The sequence below is a fragment of the Sprattus sprattus genome (genome assembly GCF_963457725.1).
Source record: "Sprattus sprattus genome assembly, chromosome: 8".
Lineage (NCBI taxonomy): Eukaryota > Metazoa > Chordata > Actinopteri > Clupeiformes > Clupeidae > Sprattus > Sprattus sprattus.
In genome coordinates, this window is record NC_137927.1 from 3,912,400 (window position 1) to 3,934,815 (window position 22,416).

Genomic DNA, 22,416 nt, shown 5'->3' on the forward strand with positions numbered 1-22,416 from the left:
TGAGAACATTTCACACGTAAAGGGAAGGGTGTAGACTGTGGACCTGTTCCCACAATCACACAGCAACACGCCTATTTGACTGGTAGGCCTAGTGTTTGTGATGAGATTTGATATTTTATTCCTTTTTTTATACAGCTGATAGATCGAATTGAGAGAGACTTTGTGATAGTGAGTGTGAAACGAATTGTTAAATGTAGGCTATTGCAACTTTCAGTGTAACAGTATTAAATTATTATTATTTGAAATTGTTTAAATAGTAAACTACCGATGAGATTTACAACTTTAGAATAAATCATTTACAAATAATATATTCACAGAAAAATTCATGACATATTTAATGGAATTATTAAAATCTCAGTCCTTTTCTTCGCATCAGTTGGAGCCCCATAGACTCACTGGCAATTGTGTACTTCTTCGTTGCCATCGCAATATCGACGTAGCTATTTAACTGTCAGTGTCACCAAACACAGCCGGTCGATCCACGCAGTGCGCACCAGGTATCGCTATCCTACAGGTGCACAAATCTTGATCGTTGAAATTGGAAAACGCCACTATCTGGTAATGTTCAATTAGTTCGCATTGATTGACTTTATTTTGAATAGAGAAACCGACTAGGTTAGATGGCAACATATGGAGCAAGCTTGGAGAATGGCTTTCAGATTTCACCGAACTCTTGCAGTGACTACACGTGTTCGACCTTCACCAGGTAATTCAGACCATTGCACCAGAGCAGGGTTCGGGAAAGAGCTGGGAAAGTTTCTGTCAGCTGGTGTGTGTGCGGCGCTCAAGTCTTCAGAAGCGTGCACATGGTCAGTTAGCTCATTAGCTAATACTAACTTGCATGTAGCGCTGACACTCATCTTGCAAACATGTATGAATTGAATTGCATGACTTTCCAACATAAATGATTAGTAGGTTTATCCAAACCGACCTATTTTTTTTCTTTTCAGAACAAATGATTGATTTCCGAATGCTAGGCAATATCTTTTAAAATTGCTGGCTAATCTGGTGGGCCAGGGGATAAGTAAACATGTGTAACAAACCAACTGCACCAGGTGAATTAAAATGGATAACAATTAATTAACAATTAGGTGATATCCTTTCTGATAGCCATATCGTGCACCAAATCCAAATATAATTCAGTTTGTTGTATTTCAAACGTGGCAACAGTCCTGGAAGGTTGCTCTTGTTAATTATTTTATTTTTTAAGCAGTGACCCGTAACATTACATACAATATAATTCAGTTTAAATTGATTACAAGATAATGTGTCAAGCACGCACTGCATAACCGTTTGACGTTATGATTACGTGCAATCCATACATTGGTGACTAGCATGGACCTGAACTTGTCTGCATTTGCAAGTGAGTTTATGAGTTACATTGAGTTGTATGTGCATCATTTGAATATGATGAATGTTCTTTAACGATAAAGAAAGCATCGTTGAGTTTACATATTCATTACATGTTGTTCGTTATGGTGAACGATAATCATAATGTTGAGAAAGATACCAGGACCTTCAGGCAAAACATTTTGGGATCGCCCCCGAATTACAAGCGTTGAGGCGCATTTCCTCCTGTCCCGAACGGGGCGCTATGGGAGTGTACTACAGTCAACGCCGGAAATTCCAAAGAGGAAGAGTTGTAGTTTTAGGCTTAAACTTTTTGTCATTATCACTCATGCGCAGTAGAGAATTGTTGGTGATCGTGAGACGTGATAGTTTTACATGCAGTAAAGTAACCCCAATTGACCTAAAGGTCTTTGCATTCCAGCAACTCGAATATATTTATACTCCCGGGCGAGACCTGGTACAAATTCGCCGTCTCAGCTTGTACAACCATTGTGACAGGATTGTTTACAGCCCTCTTTCAGAACATGGCGGCGGCCGACGACTCCCGCTACTACAACGGTAGGTCTTTTCACAGTCCCTTGACTCCAAAAGGTTACATTGAGACCGCTTTCTTCCTCATTTCTTCTGTAGATGGATTATCATCCGAAAGAGAGGTCTTCAACTGTGGCAGGATCGTCAGAGGTACACTCCGGGCCGTTAACGCAACCAGAGAAGTCAGCCGCGGACACGAAAAGACAGGACTAGCGCGCTCCTCATTTACTGTCCCGTTGTGTTGTATACCGTCCGTCATCGAAGGAGACTTTTTGACACTGTCTACACAACAATAACATATTTGTCTAGTTACTATTTTGACCTGTGTGGGCAGGGAATTGTTTGTTGGCATACTGTACACGTGATCTCAGGGTTCATTACGTAAATAGGCCTTGGTGATGGACTAGGCATTGGCTTATTTTTCAGTGAGTTTGGTTGTGTTTTATAAGTGCTCATAAGCTTAGTAGAGATTGTTTTAGACAATTTGTAGTTGTTTAATCTCTGAAACATGAGCGCTTTTAGCCTTGTTTTATGTCTGTGAGCATCCTGGTGGCCTTGTAATTACCTGGTTTGACTTGTTTGACACCTAAAGTTAGCGTTGTGGTTGCTTGTAGGCCTGCAATGTTGAATTTGGGCTGACCGCCTATTCCAAGACACAATGCCTACACTCTCATTATCTTTCGCTGTGGTTTCTGACTATATGGATACTCTGTATAGATTGAAGTGTATACATTTGCTTGAGAAAAGTTTTTAAGTTAGATCTGATGGTATTTATTAATAGGTGAGGATGGTTGCCATAGTCCTAGCCATATGAACCCAAAAACAGTTTGATCAGTGCACAACCATAGTGATCAGTTGCCATGTATTCCTCAACAGAATAAAGACAGATGTACTTTTTAAATGTAAGAAAAATAATGAGCTCAGAGGAAAATGGCAAGAGGTTGAAGCTGAAAATGATAGGAGTATAAATGATATTCTAGAGGAACAAGGGATGCAACCAGACAGAATCAAAGCTCTTATTTTGTTTCTGAAAGATTCAGGCCTAATGAAAAGAATCTAATTTAATTATTTATTTACAAATTTTCTTTTTATTTTATACTTTTATTTTTATTCTTATTTTTATTTTATGATTTATGAACAATAGTCTAGCCTTACCTGAGTCCCTTTACACACTCCTGTATAGTAGGTGGTGGTATACGCAAATATCGTTGTAACCGCCAAAAACAAGAAGAAGAAGAATAAAGACAGTTTCACTCTTCTTCTTTCTCTCTCATATATATTCCTCATTCTCTCTCTGATCCCTCTTTCTGTTTTCCTTCATGTACCCCCTCTATGTATTTAATTCTGTTCTCTCTCCTCCCCCTTTGTCTTTCTCCAATCTCACTCTTTCTCTCGATCTTTCTCAGAGCATGATGACCGTGTCGGGGGCCCTCAGTTCCGTAACCGTAAAGGCCGGGGGCAGTTTCGTGCTCGCATGCAGAGCGAATATCAGGGTCCGAGGCAACGGCACCGAGGTGGGCCAGGGGGATTCGGACCCAACCCCCGCACCCGGTTCGAGGATGATGATAGTGACGTCGCCATGGGAGATGGGGTGCAGGACGGTTCGTCCCTGCGCAGATAGTGAGTATCCCCCCCCCCCCCCCCCCCCCCATTGTCTCTGAATGCCAGTTTGGCTATTCATTATTATTATGAATTACTTATTTAGCCCAATGCCCTATTCTCACTCGCTCATCCTTACCCATTACTTTACGTCAGGCTTTTAGCTAGGATATTTTTAGGGGGGGTCCATTTTGTCATTGAACCTAACGTGGCGAAGCATGCCAAGACACATGAAAGCTGTGATTGAAAATCAAGGTTATTCCACCAAATATTGATTTCTTAAACTCCTCCTAAGTTAAAGCATTAATATTGTTTTGTTTAAAAAGGAATATGAACTTGTTTTCTTTTTAGCTATTTTGACCAATTGTAATTTTTCTGCAAATAAATGCTCTAAATGACAATATTTTTATTTTAAATTTGGTAGAAATCTTGTCAGTAGTTAATAGAATAAAACTTAAATGCTCATTTTACTTAAACTCATACCAATATGTAGTAAAATCAGAGAACCTGATAATTTTGAAGTGGTCTCTTAATTTTTTCCGCGGCTGTATATATTTCTGTTTAACAACAATATGATTTTTTTTACAATAACATAATACTTAAAGAACAACTTGATTGTCACATCCTAAATAAAATAAATACAATCTTGCATTTTCATGTATCTACTGAACCGGACATGAAAGTTGTACTTAATATACAGATTTTCCGGACTCAAAGCCTTTCATTTTCTCCAAAAAAACGACTATAATCCGGAGCGCCTTGTATATGGATTAATTCTGGTTGTCTTACTGACCTCGAAGCAATTTTTGTGTGGTACACAGCGCTCTGTCAAAATGTTTTAGTACGACTTTGGTAAACTACTAAGCTGCACCGCTTGCAGCATTACGGCTACCGTATTTTATATAAACCCTCGAACAGTACATTGCTTCCGACCACTGTTGCTCCGTTTGCTGGTGGCTCTGTGTTGGAAGTGCCTTCTCCAGCAAGCTTGAAATTACATCTAAAGTAATTTACTATGGAGTAATGCTGGGAGCGTTGCTTACTATCCATTAAATAGGGAATGTATTTCACCTATGTGTAGAACCTATTTAGAATGGCTGACCTTACATAAAACGGCAGTGAGAGACGGGAGGCAAACAGTTATTCTGCCTCAATTAGGGAGGCGGGTGAGAGCATATCAGCATGCTAACGTTATACTTATTAGAAGCGAGGCAAGCTAGGTACTATGTGTTTCAATGGATTTTTGGTCTAAGCGTTAGTAGCAAACTGCAACATTTTGAGAGTTATTGTGAATACGCTAACGTTTGATTTAGACTGTTTTTTTACGTGTTACAACTGAACAAGGTTGGGAGTTATTGTGAATACGCTCATTTACGTTTGAACAATGTTGAGAGTTATTGTGAACACGTTTAATAAAGTTTGACTGACTGACTGAAAACAGGGATTGGAAAACTTAGGCCGTCTGTAAGGTGTCTGCCTAAAAGTAGTGCGTCCAATTTCTTATTATTTTAGAACAGTGCGTCCAAAAGACGCATGGACGCATGCCTGGCTAAAAGCCTGCTTTACGTTCTCCATTTTACTTTACCGTAAGTGCCTCTGTTCCACAGTAACCCCTACGGCCGGCCTGGTCGCCGTGGAGACGGACGTTTCGACCGCGATCGCAGAGGAGGACCTGGCCACAGAGGGGGAGGAGGAGGAGGAGGAGGAGCAGCTGCTGGAGGGAGGAAGGGCTGGTTCAAGATCATAGTGAGTGAGACACACACACACAAACACTGTCGGTTGGTTATGTAGGGCTGTCTATTAGCAAGGGTATCACCTCAATTTGGCTCATCAAATTAGTTTTAGCTTGGGTAGACTAATTAAAGAACTAAAAAAAAAAACTTGCATTTTGGCATAATAAGTATTATCTTTTAATCAAGTTCACAAACTTTTGGAGGACAGCACATGCGTACACCGTAATACGTACATACACACACACAGGTGCACAGACACGTTGTTGATGCCTGACATGTTATAGCTTTGTGGTTATTATATGTGTGTTTATAAAGTAAACCTTAAGTTGTTTTGTCTTACCTACAGATCCCCTATGGGAAGAAGTATGATAAGAAATGGCTGCTGAGCGCACTCCAAAATCTCTGTCCTGTCCCCTTCACCCCAGTCAAAGTAAGTTAACATACAAACATGCACACACAAATCTCACTCAGGGAGAGAAGAGTAAAATAGACAGAAGGGCAGTTATCGCAGAGGAAAGAGTGTGTGTGTGTGTGTGTGTGTGTGTTTGTTAATGTATTGTTTCTCTTCAGTTCAGCACAGAAGGTCACAGAGCCCAGTTCTACATTGAGGATTCAACCACTGCCAACGCCCTGCAGAAAATCTCCCGCAAGATCACAGACAATGAGGGATACAAGGTACATCTCAAAGCACATCCACTCGTTTACATGCGTACATACATATGCTCACACATCCGCAATGAGGCCCCTCATGGGGGGGATTTCTTCTTCAACTTGTGTGTGTGTGTGCGTGAGTGAGTGTTCAAACTTTCTTTATGTATATATTTTCTGCAGGTCATTGTGATCTCAAATCCATGTGCTCCTCCACTCACTGATCTGAAACCAGAGGAGATGGAGAGCCTAAAGGTAAGATGGAAGGATCTAGGTAGGGTTATTGATGGAAGGATCTAGGTAGGGTTATTAATGGAAGGATCTAGGTAGGGTTATTGATGGAAGGATCTAGGTAGGGTTATTAATGGAAGGATCTAGGTAGGGTTATTGATGGAAGGATCTAGGTAGGGTAATTAATGGAAGGATCTAGGTAGGGTTATTAATGGAAGGATCTAGGTAGGGTTATTGATGGAAGGATCTAGGTAGGGTTATTGATGGAAGGATCTAAGTAGGGCATCTTTATGTTGCTTTGAATAAAAAAACTTTGTGTGTAACTAATTTAATTCTCCCTCTTCTTTCAGCAATGTATGTCCAAGCGCTTTGATGGTTCCCAGCAGGCTCTGGATCTCAATAGCATACGCACAGACCCAGGTAACCCCCCCCCACACACACACACACACACCAAGATCCAGCAAATACAGAGACATCCTGGTAGAACATACATCACACACAAATTAACACACACCCCAGAATTGATACAACACTTCCCTTTTGTGTAGTTGATTATATGACCGTTCCATTTCTGTTCTTTCACCCCACAATTTATGCAGAAAAAACAGTGTTATGTGTTGCCATGGTTGTAGTGTATTTACAGAGAGAAGTGTGTGTGCATACTAACCCAGTATTGCTGCTTTTTTTGTGTGTGTGTGTGTGTGCGCATTTGTATATTGACCGCTATGCTGTTTTCTCCTGCAGATTTGGTATCCCAGAGCACAGACATAATTCTGAACAGAAAGCACTGCATGCACGCTGTGCTGAAGATCATAGAAGAGAATATTCCGGAGGTGCCACACACACACACACACACACACCCTAAATCATTTAATTGGCACTTTTCAAGTAGGATTAGTGTAATGACCATTTTGTTACGTCATTACTTCAAGTCAGATGTATCAGCATCAGTCAAGAGATTACCCTGCATGTCAGTAATAACACAGTACCCAGCGTTGGAATGACAGAGTGACTAGCATTTTTCCCCTGGGGATTCGGTTTCAGGGAAGACTCGCATGAGTAATTGTAGTAGGAGATGGTGGCACATTGCTATTAGGGTTGGACCTTTTGGCAGATTTTGGTAAACGTTAACACTTGAAATCCTGGAGGTTAAATGTGGTTAACCGTGCATGATGTCACATTATTAGAAAATGATGCCTGGGCTGAGCTGACATTAGCGGGTAATCCATGGTTACGAGTTAAACAAAAATATAGAAATGCTCTTCAAATTGACAGTCAGCGGCCGGAACCTTACTCTGATTGGTCGAGATGCAAAAGGACACGTAGCTAACTTTAACCTGACGGCTAATACGTAAGTTCATCAATATTGGCAGTTCGAGTTGTAGCCGGGTTGATTTAAAGCATTGGACGACTTTGGGTCTCCTGTAAGTGAGCCCTATTTTAGCCGGTAGGCATACAATTTTTCTTGTCAGATTACAGATCAGTTGTATTGGTTATTAACTTTGGTGAATTGGTTAACTTTTTCAATTTGTATTAAATGGTTAGGGATTCATTAACATTTTAAATCATTAACAGTTTAAACACGCCCACCCCTAATATCTATGGCGTACAGTTCATTATAGTTCATTCAACTTCTTAAATGTTGCTCTAAACTAGACGGGAAGGGCTTTCACCCGTTACTGCCCTGGTTACACGCTCTTGGTTAAGTTTCTGTGTTGTTAGCAGAGGCCTTGGCCAAAGAAATCACACTCTAAAACGCGCGCGCGCGCGCACACACACACACACACACACACACACACACACACACACACACACACACACACACACACACACACACACACACACACACACACACACACACACACACACACACACACACACCTCATGTTCCAGGCTAAAGTTTCTGTGTAGTTAGCATAGGCCTTGGCCAAATAAATCACACACACACACACTTCATGTTCCAGGTTGCTTAGAAAAAATCAGCAGTTATGAGAGAACATGGTCACACATTAGCATGTTTTCACATTCAAACACACACACACACACACACACACACACACACACACACACACATCCACTCTATATGTAGGCAGTCATCCACTCTATATGTAGGCAGTCCTCAATGTCAAGATGAACTGTCAAGGTTTAAAAGTAACACGCACACACACGCACACACGACATGCATGTTGTTGTCACCAAGAAGCATATTCCAGATATGGTGCAGAAGCACACTCACCCCCCTACTTGCTGTAGTTGTAGCTCACACACATACGCAGGGAACATGTTTACATCTAGTAGGTTTGGATCTGTGCCAAGGTCTCTTGTCTTGTATGTCATGTGAATGTCGTTTTACACACAAGTGTGCAGGTACACACACACACACACACACAAAGAGGAATGTGTCTTAACGTCTGAGCTGTGGTTATTTGAGCAAGCACATATGCTTGCCTCAAGGCACACTATGTGACAGAGGGCCTCATTTATAAAACGGACTTACGCACAGAACTGATCTTAGACTGTGCGTGCGATCAAATCCACGTCTAAGTACAGATTTATAAAAACCGTCTTAGACGTCGAAAAGGAAGTATCTCTATGTCTGGTTTCAGTTTGTGTAAGTACATTTCCTTGCGGCAATACTGGAGTACTGCAGGAATTCAGGACTCTCCGAGCGCCGACAGCCGACACGCAGTTTCATCATCCTCATCGTCAGCACCACCGTCACCATTTGGGCTAATGGTGAAAGGCCAAATTAATGTTTCGCTCAATAAAATCAAATAAACTTTTAGAATAATTTACGCATGAATGAGATTCACATCTTATAGGCTAGGTATTCCGTTTTAATTTCACAAGTGTAAAACATTTCGCTCAAATTTATAGCCTATAAAAAGACTAATAGTGGCTTAGTTTTCAGTAGGAGATATGGCTGCATTGGCTTTGTTAGGATATTGCCAACTGCGCAATAAGGAGAGAGAGGGTTTTTTTTGTGAACGCGCAGACTTTTTGACACAGGATGATGTATGTCTGATAAGCAGGTACCGCTTGCCGAGAGCGTTGTGCCCAAATGGCCTCTCGTCTAGAGAGGCGCACCAGAGTGAACCAGGCCATACACGTTCAGGTATTGTCCGTTCTTGGATTCCTGGCTACAGGAACGTGTCGATGAGAAATTGGAGACCAGTCGAGTAATCCCCGTCATAATTAAGCAGAATTTTGCCCGATGTTCTTCGCAGTATAGGTTACTATCCCATATGCCCGCTATTTATTAGATTTCCATACAGTGCCCAGCAAAATGTGAAAGAGGATTTCCTGCGTAAAACAGGGTTCCCAATGTATTCTCATCCAGATTTCGCACACTCAGAAAGCCTAGGAAGCCCACTTCAATACAGCACAGGTCGGTAGTGGAGCGCACCAAAGCCTTGGTGCTGCTGCCGCAGGTGCTGGTGCTTCGGAGACGTGTCTACTACTTCAAATACTTTTCTTTTGCCATTAAGTCACCAGACAGGCTTTCTAACAATGTTTTGGCCCGCATCTGCTGTAACATCAGCAGAATGTCGATGTCAGCCTCACTTTCTTCTGTTTACATGTTTCTTTCTTGCTTGCCACTGTCACAGAGAGTTTTTGCATTGAGGATGCGCTCTGTTTGTGCATTGATAATATGCTGATTAGATTAAATAGGGGCGTTTTGAGGGCGGAGATTCAGTTGCGCACAATTTCACGACCATTTGTGATTTATAACCGAAGGATTGGCGTACATATGTTTTTTTGTGTTTACGTCTGTTTTCTGTGGATCTCACTTACGCTCTTTTCAGGAAATGTCTTAGACAAAATGTCGGATGGTTTCTACGCAACGTTTTATAAATGAGGCCCAGAGACACACACACACACACACACACAAAAGCAATATATCAGCTTAAGCCCAAGAAGCAAAACATAATAGAAGGTGACACATTTTTTGTCAAACTCAGCCTTTTGACATTTGATCTTTCTTTTTTCCCTTGTTCTTTTGTTCTTTCTTTCTTTGTGTGTTTGTATGTGTAGTTGGTGAGTCTGAATCTTGGCAGTAACAAGCTCTATAAGTTGGATGATATGGCGGAACTTGCCAGCAAAGCCCCCAACCTGAAGATCCTCAACCTGTCACACAACGAGGTGAGTCTTGCATGCGCGCGCACACACACACACACACATTACATCAACATCACACGTCGGATGCAAACACCTGGCATACAGCATGCCCATGGCATACAATACACACATTAATAGCAGGCCTGTCTTTCTGTCGCTCTCTCTCTCTCTCTCTCTCTCTTTCCCTCTTCTTCCTCTCCCCCACCCACTCTCTCTCTATCTATCTATCTATCTATCTATCTATCTCTTAGCTGCGGTCGGAGCGGGAGCTGGATAAGGTGAAGGGCCTGAAGCTAGTGGAGCTGTGGCTGGACCACAACCCCCTGTGTGACTACTTCAAGGACCAGCCCAACTACATCAGGTCAGCTACTCCCCCAGGGGTCATCCAGAGGTCATGGGTGGCTGTGTGAGGGGGGGTGTTAGCGGTGGTGGGGGGTGAAGTGAAGAAAATTACATTTAAGGTGTTTGAAATGAGACTCTGAGAGAGAGAGTTGTGGATTTCAGTGTGTGTGTCTGATCATTTGGTGTGACCTGAGGCAAGTGACATACCAAGGCTCCAGCTGTTGCTAATGAACAGATCTGGTGAAGGACACATACTAAATAAGGACAGACAGAAAGATATATAGCCATCTGCACTCCTGTCTCTAAATTCACTCACACACACTCTTCTAAATGCAAGCACCTGCAGGTACAGATTCATGAGCTAACTGCTCTCTGGAACTGATGTGCATGCGGTTACACACACACACACAACCACACACACACACACACACACACACACACAGGAGCAGTATGTGGCCATTTGTCCTCTGTGTGTGTGTCACTGTTCAGGAGTCTGAAGAATGTGTTGGAGGGGGAGAGAATGTGTTGTGCTGGTATATAGCTTTGACATTATAAGCCTGATGGGGTTTGTCATTATGGGGATTGTCAATGTTTTTGAGATGAACTTAAACAACTGAAGACAACTGTGCTGATCTTTAAATGGAATGAGCAATTCAGAATGGTTGTGTGTGTATGTGTGTAGGCTTATTTATGTACTAGTTTTGGACTGAAGAACTGACCAGTCTTTTCCTTTCTCAGAACAACAGAAACTGTGTTTGTTCGCATGTGTGTGTATGTGTGTAAGTGAATAATTTCCCTCTTTGTCCCTTGTGGAATATCTGTTTAGGATAAATGCACTCATCACCTAGGACTGGTGCTCTGTTGGTGCTGTGTGTGTGTGTGTGTGTATGTGTGTGTGTCTGTCTGTCTGGCTGGTTTCATCTCCTTGTGGTTCTAGGATGTTTACAGGAGACCTCCAGCTGTGTTCTGCAACCTCATGTGTTTCTATGCGGCATGTTGCTATGGTTCTTTTGGTTCCGCTGGATCCACTGGTTGTTTTCCTCTTCTCTGGGGGAAGTTGACCCCTCATCCACCTGTCACTCACCCTGATTGGCAGTCTGAGATAGAAGTATAGTTTACGTCATTATGAGGTATTTGAAAATTTAACAATGTATTCATTGGGGGGAAATAATCCAGAAACCCAATTAGCGTCCTCCCAGAATATCTTGTTTCTTTAAAGAGAATATTAGCCATATTAAAACAGAAAGTGAAAAGAAAACAACTTTAAGCTAGGACCTGTGATGTCTGAAATCCCCCTTCATGCAAAAAAAAGCCCTTTATTTCAGCAGCAGATGTGTACAAAACTTGTTTGCACTTACCACATTCTAGACGCTCAATCACGCTCTACAAATGGCTCTTTTTCCCTCCCACCAACTCCCCTACCACTCCACCAACCAGTCACGACTCTGCAGCGGGCCAGTGAGATAGGCTGGTAGCCAATGACGGGTAAGATCCCACTTTCCATCTCCTGGGGCGACCTAAGGCAGGCACAGTCATTAGATCTGGCCCAAAGGAGATCTGCACAGGAAGATCATGGGAGTTGGTGATGAAAGCACTGAAGAGAAACCATAGACATCAGACCAGTCAGAGGGGCCCCTGCATTGGGAAGATGAGGGAAAGCCATTGTCTAAATCTCTTTCTAAGCAGCTGATTGGTTCCTGACAGTTCACCTGTCCTCCAATGAGCAGGGGCCAGGGAGAAAAGCTCCCACCCCTCCCAAACGCAGTGAGAGAGGAAGTGGTGTGGTGTTGCGGTATGAGCTCCAGTGGGCCTGCAGTTGCAGAGCCGCACTGCCCTTCGGAATGGCTCTCAATGAAACTGCCTTTGCGTCTCCCATAGCAACCCTCCTCTTTCAGATTACAGCCAGACAGAGCCTTTGTCAGGAGAGGGAGCGCAAACGGCGGGTCTACCTGAGTGAGAAGGACCATGGGGTGTGAAAATGGAAAGGACTCGCTTCTGAGCGTAGAGCGCCTCCGTCTGCAAGGCAGACTCAGGCCTAAACACAATCAAAAGCCTCTTACAAACAACTTACCACACACACACACACCCACACACTCATCTGATTATGAGATTATAAGGGACTATGGGCGAGTGTAAATGTGTGTGTTATTGAGTGTGCACACGGACTGAGACGGTCAATAGAAGGGTGGTTGCTTGGGGCAGCAGGGGTCAACTTCACCATGGTAACGCACGCTTCCTGTTTTGGCTTTCCACAGCACTGCCTCTGCGGCAAGTTAAGGGTGTTTCTCCACAGGGCCCCAGAGGTCAGAGGGTGTGCGCGTTTGTGTGTGTGTGTGTGTGTGTGTGTGTGATTTTCATTTTTTTCTCCTCATTAGGACATGCAGCTGAAGCTGTAGGGCCCCCCAATGATCTGTCTCTGTGCCTTTGTGTGTATCAGGAAGTGGGCATTGATCGATTGAAAGAACCTCTTCGCTGTCTCAGGAGAACCTGTTTTTGTGTGTGGGTGCGTGCCTGTGTCAGCCATCTTTACTCTTCCTTCCCTGTGTTGTGTGTGTGTGTGTGTGTGTGTGTGTGTGTTTGTTGCATTTGATGTGGACTCTATGACTGATACACACCTTCAGCTGAGTTTAGGTTCCTGGACCTTTGGAAACACACAAACCTGAGGATCTTACAAAGTTTCGTTTCATTTTTTTTGCAATTGGTCACAACTGTGTGTATCTGTGTGCGTGCATGCACACACACTATCCAGAGTGCGTATGCGTGTATGTATGGTATTGACGACACACTGCACTGTTGGCGGTGTAAAATGGTGTGTGTTTTCCTGCGTTTGTGACGACACAGGTGAGTCCCTGGCAGCAGGTAAGTTTACCTGGGGTCTGAGACGTCTGGAATGGGGTAGAGGCATGACTACTGTGGCAAGTTTGAAATCCTGTGTGAGAGAGCGTTACATGTTTGAGATGGATGGGGAGAGAGGGTCCATTGGCGGGGGGGGGGGGGGGGGGGGGGGGGATGAACTTTGTACAGCAGTGCAATATGCAGGGCTCTATATTCTGTAAGGAATTTCATTTTTACTGAAAGCCATATGATTTCATATTGAAGGGTGTGTGTATGTGTAAGTGGTGTTTACGTGTGAGTGTGTATGGTGTGTTCATAAGACTGGGAAAAATGTGTGAGTGTGTGACTTGGAGAGTAGTTAGAGATAATGTTTCTTCTGCTCTCTCTCTCCTGGGTACCATGGAAACAACAGTGCCATCAGGGAGCGCTTTCCTCGATTGCTGAAGCTGGTGAGATTCCTCAGTCTGTCACTCCACAGTTCTCTCTCTCTCTCTCTCTCTCTCTCACTTGCTTTTACACTCTTGCTCTGTTTCTTTTCTTTCCCTGCTCTGTTTCTTACTCGTTCTGTCTCTCAATCTCTGTTGTTTTGTCTCTTTTCTTATTATCTTCCTCCCTCTCCCTTTGCCTCAGTCTGATCCTCTCCCTCCTCCTTACTCATTATGTTCCTCTCCCTCCCTCCCTTCCTCCTCATTTCTCATTCTGTTTCTCTTCCTCCCTCCTCTTTACTCATTCTGTTCCTCTTCCTGTAGCGATAGTTTTCTGGTGTTTTGCTGCGTTCTGCTTTTGTTTTGTTTATTCTGAAGTCATAAACTGGTCAGTAATTACATGCTCAAGGACGGCTAGCTCCTCACTTCGTACGTACACACACACACGGCACACACACAGTTGGGAGAGGTGAATGTGCGTTCAGGAACGGTAGTTCAGAAAGGTAGATTTGGAACCACAGCAGTTTTTTTCCACTTTGTTTTTCCCCCAAAAGGAATGTTTTTTTTTCCCTGGTCTAACTGTTATCTGCTGACACCTTATCAGCAAGTGGGTACCTCTGTTTAGAGTCACCGGGTTTTTTCTTACTCTGTAGGTTTTAATCAATGGTGGGCTACTGTTGGATACTGACCGAGATATGGTGGAAAAATCCAGAACATTGAATATGTACTGATGTTCAGCCAAGTAATTTCAAAGTTAAGTCTCTCTCTCTCTCTCTCTCTCTCCTTTAGGATGGTCATGATCTTCCTCCTCCTATTGTTTTTGATGTTGAGGCCCCTACCACCATCCCCCCCTGCAAGGTACCTGAAGATCTCCCTGAGCTTTTCTTCTCGCGTCTCTCTCGCACTCCCTTACTATTCTTCCTCCAGTCATTGTTTTAATACACTGGTGCCGTAGCTGGGTGGGGGCTTATTTACCAGTGTGTTGTTGTTTTTCCCTCTCTCTTCAACCTCAGGGTAGTTATTTTGGTTCAGATGACATCAAGATTCTCATCCTGCGGTTTCTACAACAGTAAGTGTGTGTGTGTGTGTGTTTTTTGTTAGTGTTACTATGTAGTAGGGATGGGGGGGGGGAATCGATTCAGTTACAAATCGCGATTCTTGTGTGTGACGATTTTTAAATCGCCATGCTGCCTCAAAAATTGATTTTTATTTTATTTTTGATTTTTTTTGTCTAGCCTACTTTTAATTATTGTATTCAAGGCGGGAAAAACGTTGCCGCTTATAATCCTACAGATTGCGCAATGCATTCTATTCGTGAGTTCCTTACAGCTAAAAGCTCAGCTTCACACATGGTAGCTAGGTAGGAATACAAAGGCTAACATGTTGGACAGCAAACATGTCAGACGTTAGTTCCGAAATGTATGCTGCACCTCAACAGTTTAAATCGCACGTCTGGAAGAACGTTGGCCAACTCTGTAGCGGTTTGGGTTTTTTTTCCCGGTAGTTGAAGACGGTGGGCTGACTGAGGTGATTCGAATTGCTTACCCCTAGAGGGGCACCAATGTGTCTTGCATACATTCCTTGTATGACGGCGACAGAGCATGAAAAAAATACAATTAAACAGTGTCTAAAATACACGCTGTCTGAAGTGATTACTGAATACTCGTTAATTTATAAGATGTAGTCTTGAGAAGAAAAGCAAACTTTAAATCGCGATAAATTTAGAATCATGAATTTCAAAATGTTGTAAAATCTATTGACAGTTCTTATTTTCAGAAAACTTTTACTAATTCTATTTAATTTACCTTTTATTTATTGTTTAAAATGTAGCCTAAGTGGCATTCATTTCTTAATCTGTCAGTTTGTGTCCAGTTTACAGGGGCTTTTCAATAAAAGGGCACATTTGTATTTATTTTCTCTATTGGCTGCCCTGCAGCCATTAAGTTAATGTTAAGATTTAGGAATTCAAACTTGAAATTAAACTTGGAAAGCTCTAAGTGAATTTGACTGTGTTGTAATTTAATGTATGATTCAACTGTTTTCCATGGTCCAGTTAAAAAAACAAAATAACCAAAAGAAATTGCAAGAAATCGTAATATCGAATCACTTGCAAAATCGCAATACCCACTGAATCGCGATACATATCAAATGTCCCTGCCGATTCCCGTCCCTACTGTGTAGCACAGTTTTCTTAGATGTTTTTTTTTTTTTTTTTTTCTTTATAGCTGGCATAAAAATACATCACCCAAACCACAGCTTTCATGAAAACGTCAAGTAGAGGAAAGGTGTCTAGTAGCTTCATTCAGAAGTGTCCCTCACATGTTGTCTCAAAAACTCATAGATATTTTCTCATGCACCATAACCAGAATCAGACATGGCAAGACTTCTGAATCTACTTTGGAGTGCAGAGATTGCGGGCACAGGTGGCAGTTGGGGATGGTTACATCTAAGACTCTTGTTGAGCCTTGAAGGAGTTCTAGAACATTCCAGAGCAGACCAAGTTAACGTGAGGCTCATAGGGGGCCGGTGTAGAAATGCATTGGCACCACCTGTGTGGCTGGGCCTAGTGTTTGTGTTCACAGTATGTAGTACACTTGCGATAAGTAGGAGCTCTTTATCCATCCTGAATGCAAGGGGAAATGCAAAAGTCCTATGGTCTAAGCCTAAAGCCTTTGGACAGGGTTTTGAGCGTGTGTGTAGAAATAAGTGTATTGATCTGTGTGTGTGTGTGTGTGTGTGTGTGTGTGTGTGTGTATTTTCAGGTACTTCAGTGTGTATGACTCAGGAGACAGGCAGCCTCTGCTGGATGCTTACCATGATGGCGCCTCCTTCTCCCTCAGCATGCCATTCAGTGCACAGAACCCTGCCAGGTACACACACGCACATGCACACACACCCCTACCGTGCCAGGTACACATGCACGCGCACACACACCCCAACCGTGCCAGTTGCATACCCACATGCTTATATACACACACACACACACACACACATACAATCACACATTCTCACACTACTTGTATTTTCCTCTATTTGTGAGATGAAACATTTTATACTCTTACAATCTTATATGTCTGTCTTGATCTTCATTTCCTATATTCTCAGGTGTAGTTTGGGGGAGTACCACAAAGACAGCAGGAACCTCAAAAGGCTCAAAGATCCCAGTGAGTTTTGCCCACAGAACACACACACACACACACACACGTGTGTGCGTGTGTGCGTGTGTGCGTGCGTCTATCCAGACCATCTAGTTGACACTTATTGATCCACTCAGAGGCTTATGGTGAGACTGCAGCCTCTCACCTTGACATAATTTAGTAGGCAACCACATCTAATCTCTCTCTGTCTTTGTCTCTGTGTGTGTCTCTCTCTCTCTCTCTCGCTCTCTCTCTCTCCAGCTACCCGTTTTCGCCTTCTCAAGCACACTCGTCTGAATGTGGTGGCATTTCTGAACGAGCTGCCCAAAACTCAGCATGACACGGCATGCTTCAACGTGGACGTCAATACATACACAGTAAGGGCCTGATACCCTCGACTCCCTGTCTGCACAACTTAATAATCATATGCCTGCAATCAACACCCTGTCATTCTAACTCTGTGTGTGCGTTTGTGTTTCAGAACACACTATTATCCTTCACTGTAACTGGAGTCTTCAAAGAAGGTATGTCTGTCTTTAGCCCACTTCAAGTTTTTAAATGCAGAGTTGGCTATAACTTTCACAAATAAAATGACTTCTATTGTTTTTTTTTTCCATGTTTCTTCTCTCCAGTGGATGGTAAATCCAGAGATTCAGTGCGGGCGTTCTCTAGAGTCTTCATCGCTGTTCCTGCAGGGAATACTGGGTAATCCCTTTTACTCCGTTGCCATAGAGACTTTATCATTCCAGGGTAGCTGCTTGGTCAGATGTTGCCGTCTCTAAACAGTCTTGTGGGTCTCTGCTCATGACAAATAGACAAGTTAATGACTTAACATGTTTATGTGATTGAGTCATTGCTCATGCAGATTGACTGGCATTTTAACTGTGCTGTTGTCAACATACAAGCTCCACTTTCTGTCTTCGATCTCATTTATTGAGACCAGGGGATTGAGAAGCATTTACATCGGCTTGACACCTTATTTCCCTTAATAACAGTATGTTAAGATAAAAGTATGTGACTCTGGCCTCCGTTCCTGAACTGCAAATCCAAGAGATAACAAAGCAGCAATGATGCAAGAATTGTAGCATCACAGACCATAATACTCAGCCACAGTCAGTGATCTGCTGGAAATCATGCACATGTACAGGAGAGATCCATTAGGGAGAGATTATACTCTAGTGTTTGCTTAAGGCTCAGTCACAAAACCAATCTCATGCCACCCCTCTTTTTTGCTCTCTCATTCTCTCTCTCTCTTTCTTTCTTTCTGTCTTTCTCTCTCTGTCTCAGGTTGTGTATAGTGAATGATGAGGTGTTTGTGCGCAACGCCACCACGGAGGAGATTCGGCGGGCCTTTGCTGCCCCGGCCCCCACCCCCTCCAGCAGTCCTGTGCCCACCCTCACTGCCCCCCAGCAGGAAATGCTCAACACCTTCTCCCTCAAGTCCGGCATGAATCTTGAATGGTCGCAGAAGTGAGTACCGCACACAATCACAACATACACCATCTACCTCAACTCTGGCATGAATCTCGAATGGTCACAGAAGTAACACACACACACACACACACACGCCATACACATGTTCAATACCACCTTCAAGTCCTGCATGGATCTCACATGGTCACAGAAGTGAGTAACATACACAAGCATCATACACACACTGAGAGGCTTGTCTTTCATGAACCTGGCATGAATCTTGAATGGTTGCAGAAATAACACACACACACACACACACACACACACACACAGTATACACATTACACACAAGCCTTTTCTCTTAGATTCTTTAGTGTGTACTAAAGTAAGCATCCATTGTGTTCTGAGCTTCTTTCGGTGTGCCTCTTTCTTTCTTAGATGTCTACTGGATATGGAATGGGACTTTGACAAAGCTGCAAATGTTTTTACACAGATGAAGGTACACAGCGCGCGCACACACACACACACACACATACACACATACACATACACACACATGAAAGGTGTGTTAAAGTAGAGCACACATACAACCATACTCCAATAACTCATTCATGTGAATCCTTAGGCAGGCCCATACTCCCCTTTTCCTCCACATAAATGAAGGCAGTCACGCACGCATGCAATCACACATGCAGCACTATCACAGTTATCTTACTCATCTTCTTTTCTATCTTCGCTGTGTTCCTGTGTGTGTGTGTGTTGTAGTGTTATTTACTGGACTGACTGTTTCTCCTTGTCCCTCTTTGTCTTGCAGGCTCAAGGAAAGATCCCAGATGTCGCTTTTATAAAGTGATGAGGAACCCAATCAATTTGTTTGTTATTTAGAGAGCATCAGCTGAAAATGTTTCTCCCAAGAACCTGTTTTATATGGAATTTAGTTTGTTTTTTTTTAGTTTGTTTTTATGAACAACACAGGGAAACACTAAAGAATGTCATGGCCAAAACTATCGTTGTGTTTCTGTTTTAAATTATTTTGTACAATGGCTTTGACAGAATTAAAGACCATGTTGCTGTCCATCTGCTATGTCTTGGTGTTTTTTTCATGATGTGTTATGAGAAATATTGTGCTTGAAATTAAGCCGTTGGAAATACAGTATCCTTTTCAACCACTACAACATTTGCTTGACACAGTACAGTTGCACAGTAATTTGACCTTCCCAAAATGGAGTCAGCGCAGCGCTCTCTTCCTGTACGTACGTCGGTTGTGACGACGCGACGCAGCTCCACTAGTTCCATCACTTGGCTAGTGTATGAAAACAATAATCAACGTCGGCCACAGGAAAAACGCTAAAGGACCTGTCGCTCCGTTTTCGACCTGATATTATTTACGGGACACACGGAGACTACCACAGACAAAGTCCCGCGAGGAAGCGCCAGGCTCGTTTTGCTCCTGACAAGAGTAATTTATGAAAATTTAGTGTCAAGAGAGGAAGTTACGGTTTAACGTTACCCCCTTCCTTAGCTCCAACCAGCTAGCCACCCGACCATTTGCTCGTCGTTATCAGTCCACTTTGTTTTGTTTGTTATGCAGTTACCGGAGGGCTCTTGGCGTATACGTTCTCCACCACCTTTTAGCTCCCTCACCCCCACTTCTCTGTCCTTATGTCTCGTTGGCTCTTCCCCTGGTCAGGCTCAATAAAGAAACGGGCCTGTCGATACCTTCTACAACATTACCTTGGCCATTACTTACAGGAGCGACTGAGTTTGGACCAGCTTACTCTAGACCTGTACAATGGCAGCGGGGTCATCAAAGAAATCAACCTCGATGTTTGGGTAAGTTTCCAGTATCTGGTCCTGGCAGGATGACTGATAGCCGTTAACTCGCAACTAAGCAAGGTATCCTAGCTATCTGAGGAACGTAAACTTAGCTGTGTGCTAGGCAGCTGTTTTCCACGAAGATTTCGCAACCCCGGACTCCGAGAAAACAAAGTCTTAAGGGTAACGGTTGAGACATGGTATTTCATAACAGCGATATGTGTTCACGGTATAATTATCTGGGCATGTTCTGTGTTAAGAATGTAATGATTCTTACAGCAGGCTTACTAACGTTAGCCAGCTGGTGGATTGTTTTGCTCTCCAGATAACGTCAACGTTAACAGACCCGAGCCCTGCCTTACTTGCCCCCTAGCGCTATGGATGTGGTGTCGTTTGATAACGTGTCTGTTCCTCGGTCTATATTTTCGTAAGGTTCCTCCTAGCTCCCGCGTTCAGTTCTCTTGTCACCCTTGCTCTCGGCCTCGTCCCGTCCTTTTGTTTACCGTTGTAAACTTGTGCTCATGTTGTGAACGCCCTACAGGCGGTGAACGAGTTGCTGGAGTCCCTCGGGGCTCCGTTGGAGATTTTGGAAGGTTTCGTAAGCAGCATCGCCGTGACCATCCCGTGGGCCGCGTTGGTCACAGACCACTGCACCCTAGAAATCACCGGTTTACAAATCACATGTCGCCCAAAATACAGAACAGGTGAGTACCTGTGTACAGACGTCTGTGGATCAGTAGTGTGGTTGAATCTACGGTGTGTTTTGTGTGAGTATGTCCCTAAGTGAAGGATCGTAATTCTTAGTCCCTGTCTGTCACTCCCATAATCTGATATGTTAGGAAGTGCTTCTGTGGTGGGCTGAGCTTATGTAAATGGTGTATATGTGAACACAGGAGGAGGATGGGACTCTCAGGGCTGGTCCACCTCTATGACATCCAGCATGCAGCTGGCCCAGGAGTGCCTGAAAGACCCGCCAGAGGCGTCCGAAGAGCCGCCTGCACCTTTGGAAGGCCTGGAGATGTTTGCACAAACCATCGAGACAGGTGTGTGTGTGTGGGGGTGTGTGTGTGTGTGTAGATATGTAAGCTGATAAGACCGCCATGAGTAGAGGACTGTGCTGGGTGTGCCACGGGGACAGATGTCTGTGTGTTTGGGATTGTGTGCTGTCAAAGCACTTGTGTGTTTTTGTGTCATGCGATGTGTTTTCTATTGTGTGTTTACACATTGTGTGTGTGTGTGTGTGTGTGTGTGTATACGCACACACACACAAGTGCATGTATACCGTCAAGACATTTATCTGTGTGCGTGATCAAAGAAAGTTGTGGCTTTCTGTTAAGGTGTGTGTGTGTGTGTGAGTGAGTGTAATAGCACAACTGCTGTATGTCTGTGGCAGACTTTTCTTAATCCCTTTTGTTATTAATATCCATCCTCTGACATGCTGGCACTGATGTTCGCCATAACTCTTTCACCCAAGCATTTATGAGGTGTTCCTGTCTACCTCTGGACGCACCTTTAACACACACACTTTTTACCTCACACATGCACACACATCAGCGTTACACACACTTGCTCTCAAAATGCTTGTGCACATGCCCACATGATTTCCTTGCACACTCTCACTCTTGCTTCTTTTGACACACACTCTCTGTATCGCACACACACATTGTCCACTCACACACACGCTTGTGTCACACACACAAACACACACACACACGCACATTGTCCCCTCACACACACTCTGTGTCACAAACACACGTCTCCTCACACACATTTGTGTCAGACACACACACGCTGTCCCCTCTCACACTCTCTGTGTCACAAACACACTTTCCCCTCGCTTTCTGTGTCACACACACACGTTTTCCACGTATTCTCTGTGTCACACACACACACACACACACACGTTTTGTGTGTCCACTCACACATTTTCTGTGTGTTTCATTCAGTGATGCGGCGGATAAAAGTTACCTTCCTGGACACCATCGTCCGGATAGAGCACCATCCCCTGGACTCAGAGTCTGGGGTTGCCTTAGAGATGCACATTAAACGGTAAGAGAACCTGTACTGTGTTTTGCACACACACACACACACACACACACACACACTCTATGTGTCAGGATCCACCTCAGCAGTGTCATCGTACCTGCAGCGTGTTATGCTGAATTTATGGAAAAAGGGTGCTTATTTCCTGTCTTGACATCATTCTATGGGCTATAAGTATGTTAACCAAGCCAGACT

The 22,416-nt window shown here is 43.5% G+C and overlaps 2 protein-coding genes across 2 annotated transcripts in view; both read left to right on the plus strand.

The window, feature by feature from the left end:
* The first annotated feature begins 1,696 nt into the window (after positions 1-1,696).
* On the plus strand, positions 1,697-19,438 carry LOC308368807 (nuclear RNA export factor 1-like). The gene is made up of 21 exons (XM_080843070.1): positions 1,697-1,908; positions 3,288-3,501; positions 5,088-5,226; positions 5,560-5,643; positions 5,784-5,888; positions 6,045-6,116; positions 6,443-6,512; positions 6,837-6,925; positions 10,128-10,235; positions 10,463-10,572; positions 13,801-13,837; positions 14,603-14,671; positions 14,827-14,882; positions 16,576-16,683; positions 16,919-16,977; positions 17,212-17,327; positions 17,432-17,474; positions 17,583-17,655; positions 18,238-18,420; positions 18,802-18,862; positions 19,178-19,438. Exons 1-21 carry the CDS (start codon positions 1,875-1,877, stop codon positions 19,214-19,216), a joined length of 1,869 nt encoding a protein of 622 aa, XP_080699196.1. The 5' UTR covers positions 1,697-1,874; the 3' UTR covers positions 19,217-19,438.
* Positions 19,439-19,697: 259 nt separating this feature from the next.
* atg2a (autophagy related 2A) overlaps positions 19,698-22,416 on the plus strand; it is a 33,025-nt gene continuing 30,306 nt past the window's right edge. Inside the window, exons 1-4 of the mRNA XM_080843733.1 lie at positions 19,698-20,196; positions 20,720-20,882; positions 21,072-21,221; positions 22,125-22,227. Coding sequence (XP_080699859.1) covers positions 20,026-20,196; positions 20,720-20,882; positions 21,072-21,221; positions 22,125-22,227 — 587 coding nt within the window. The 5' untranslated portion in view covers positions 19,698-20,025. The remainder of the gene's footprint in view (positions 20,197-20,719; positions 20,883-21,071; positions 21,222-22,124; positions 22,228-22,416) is intronic.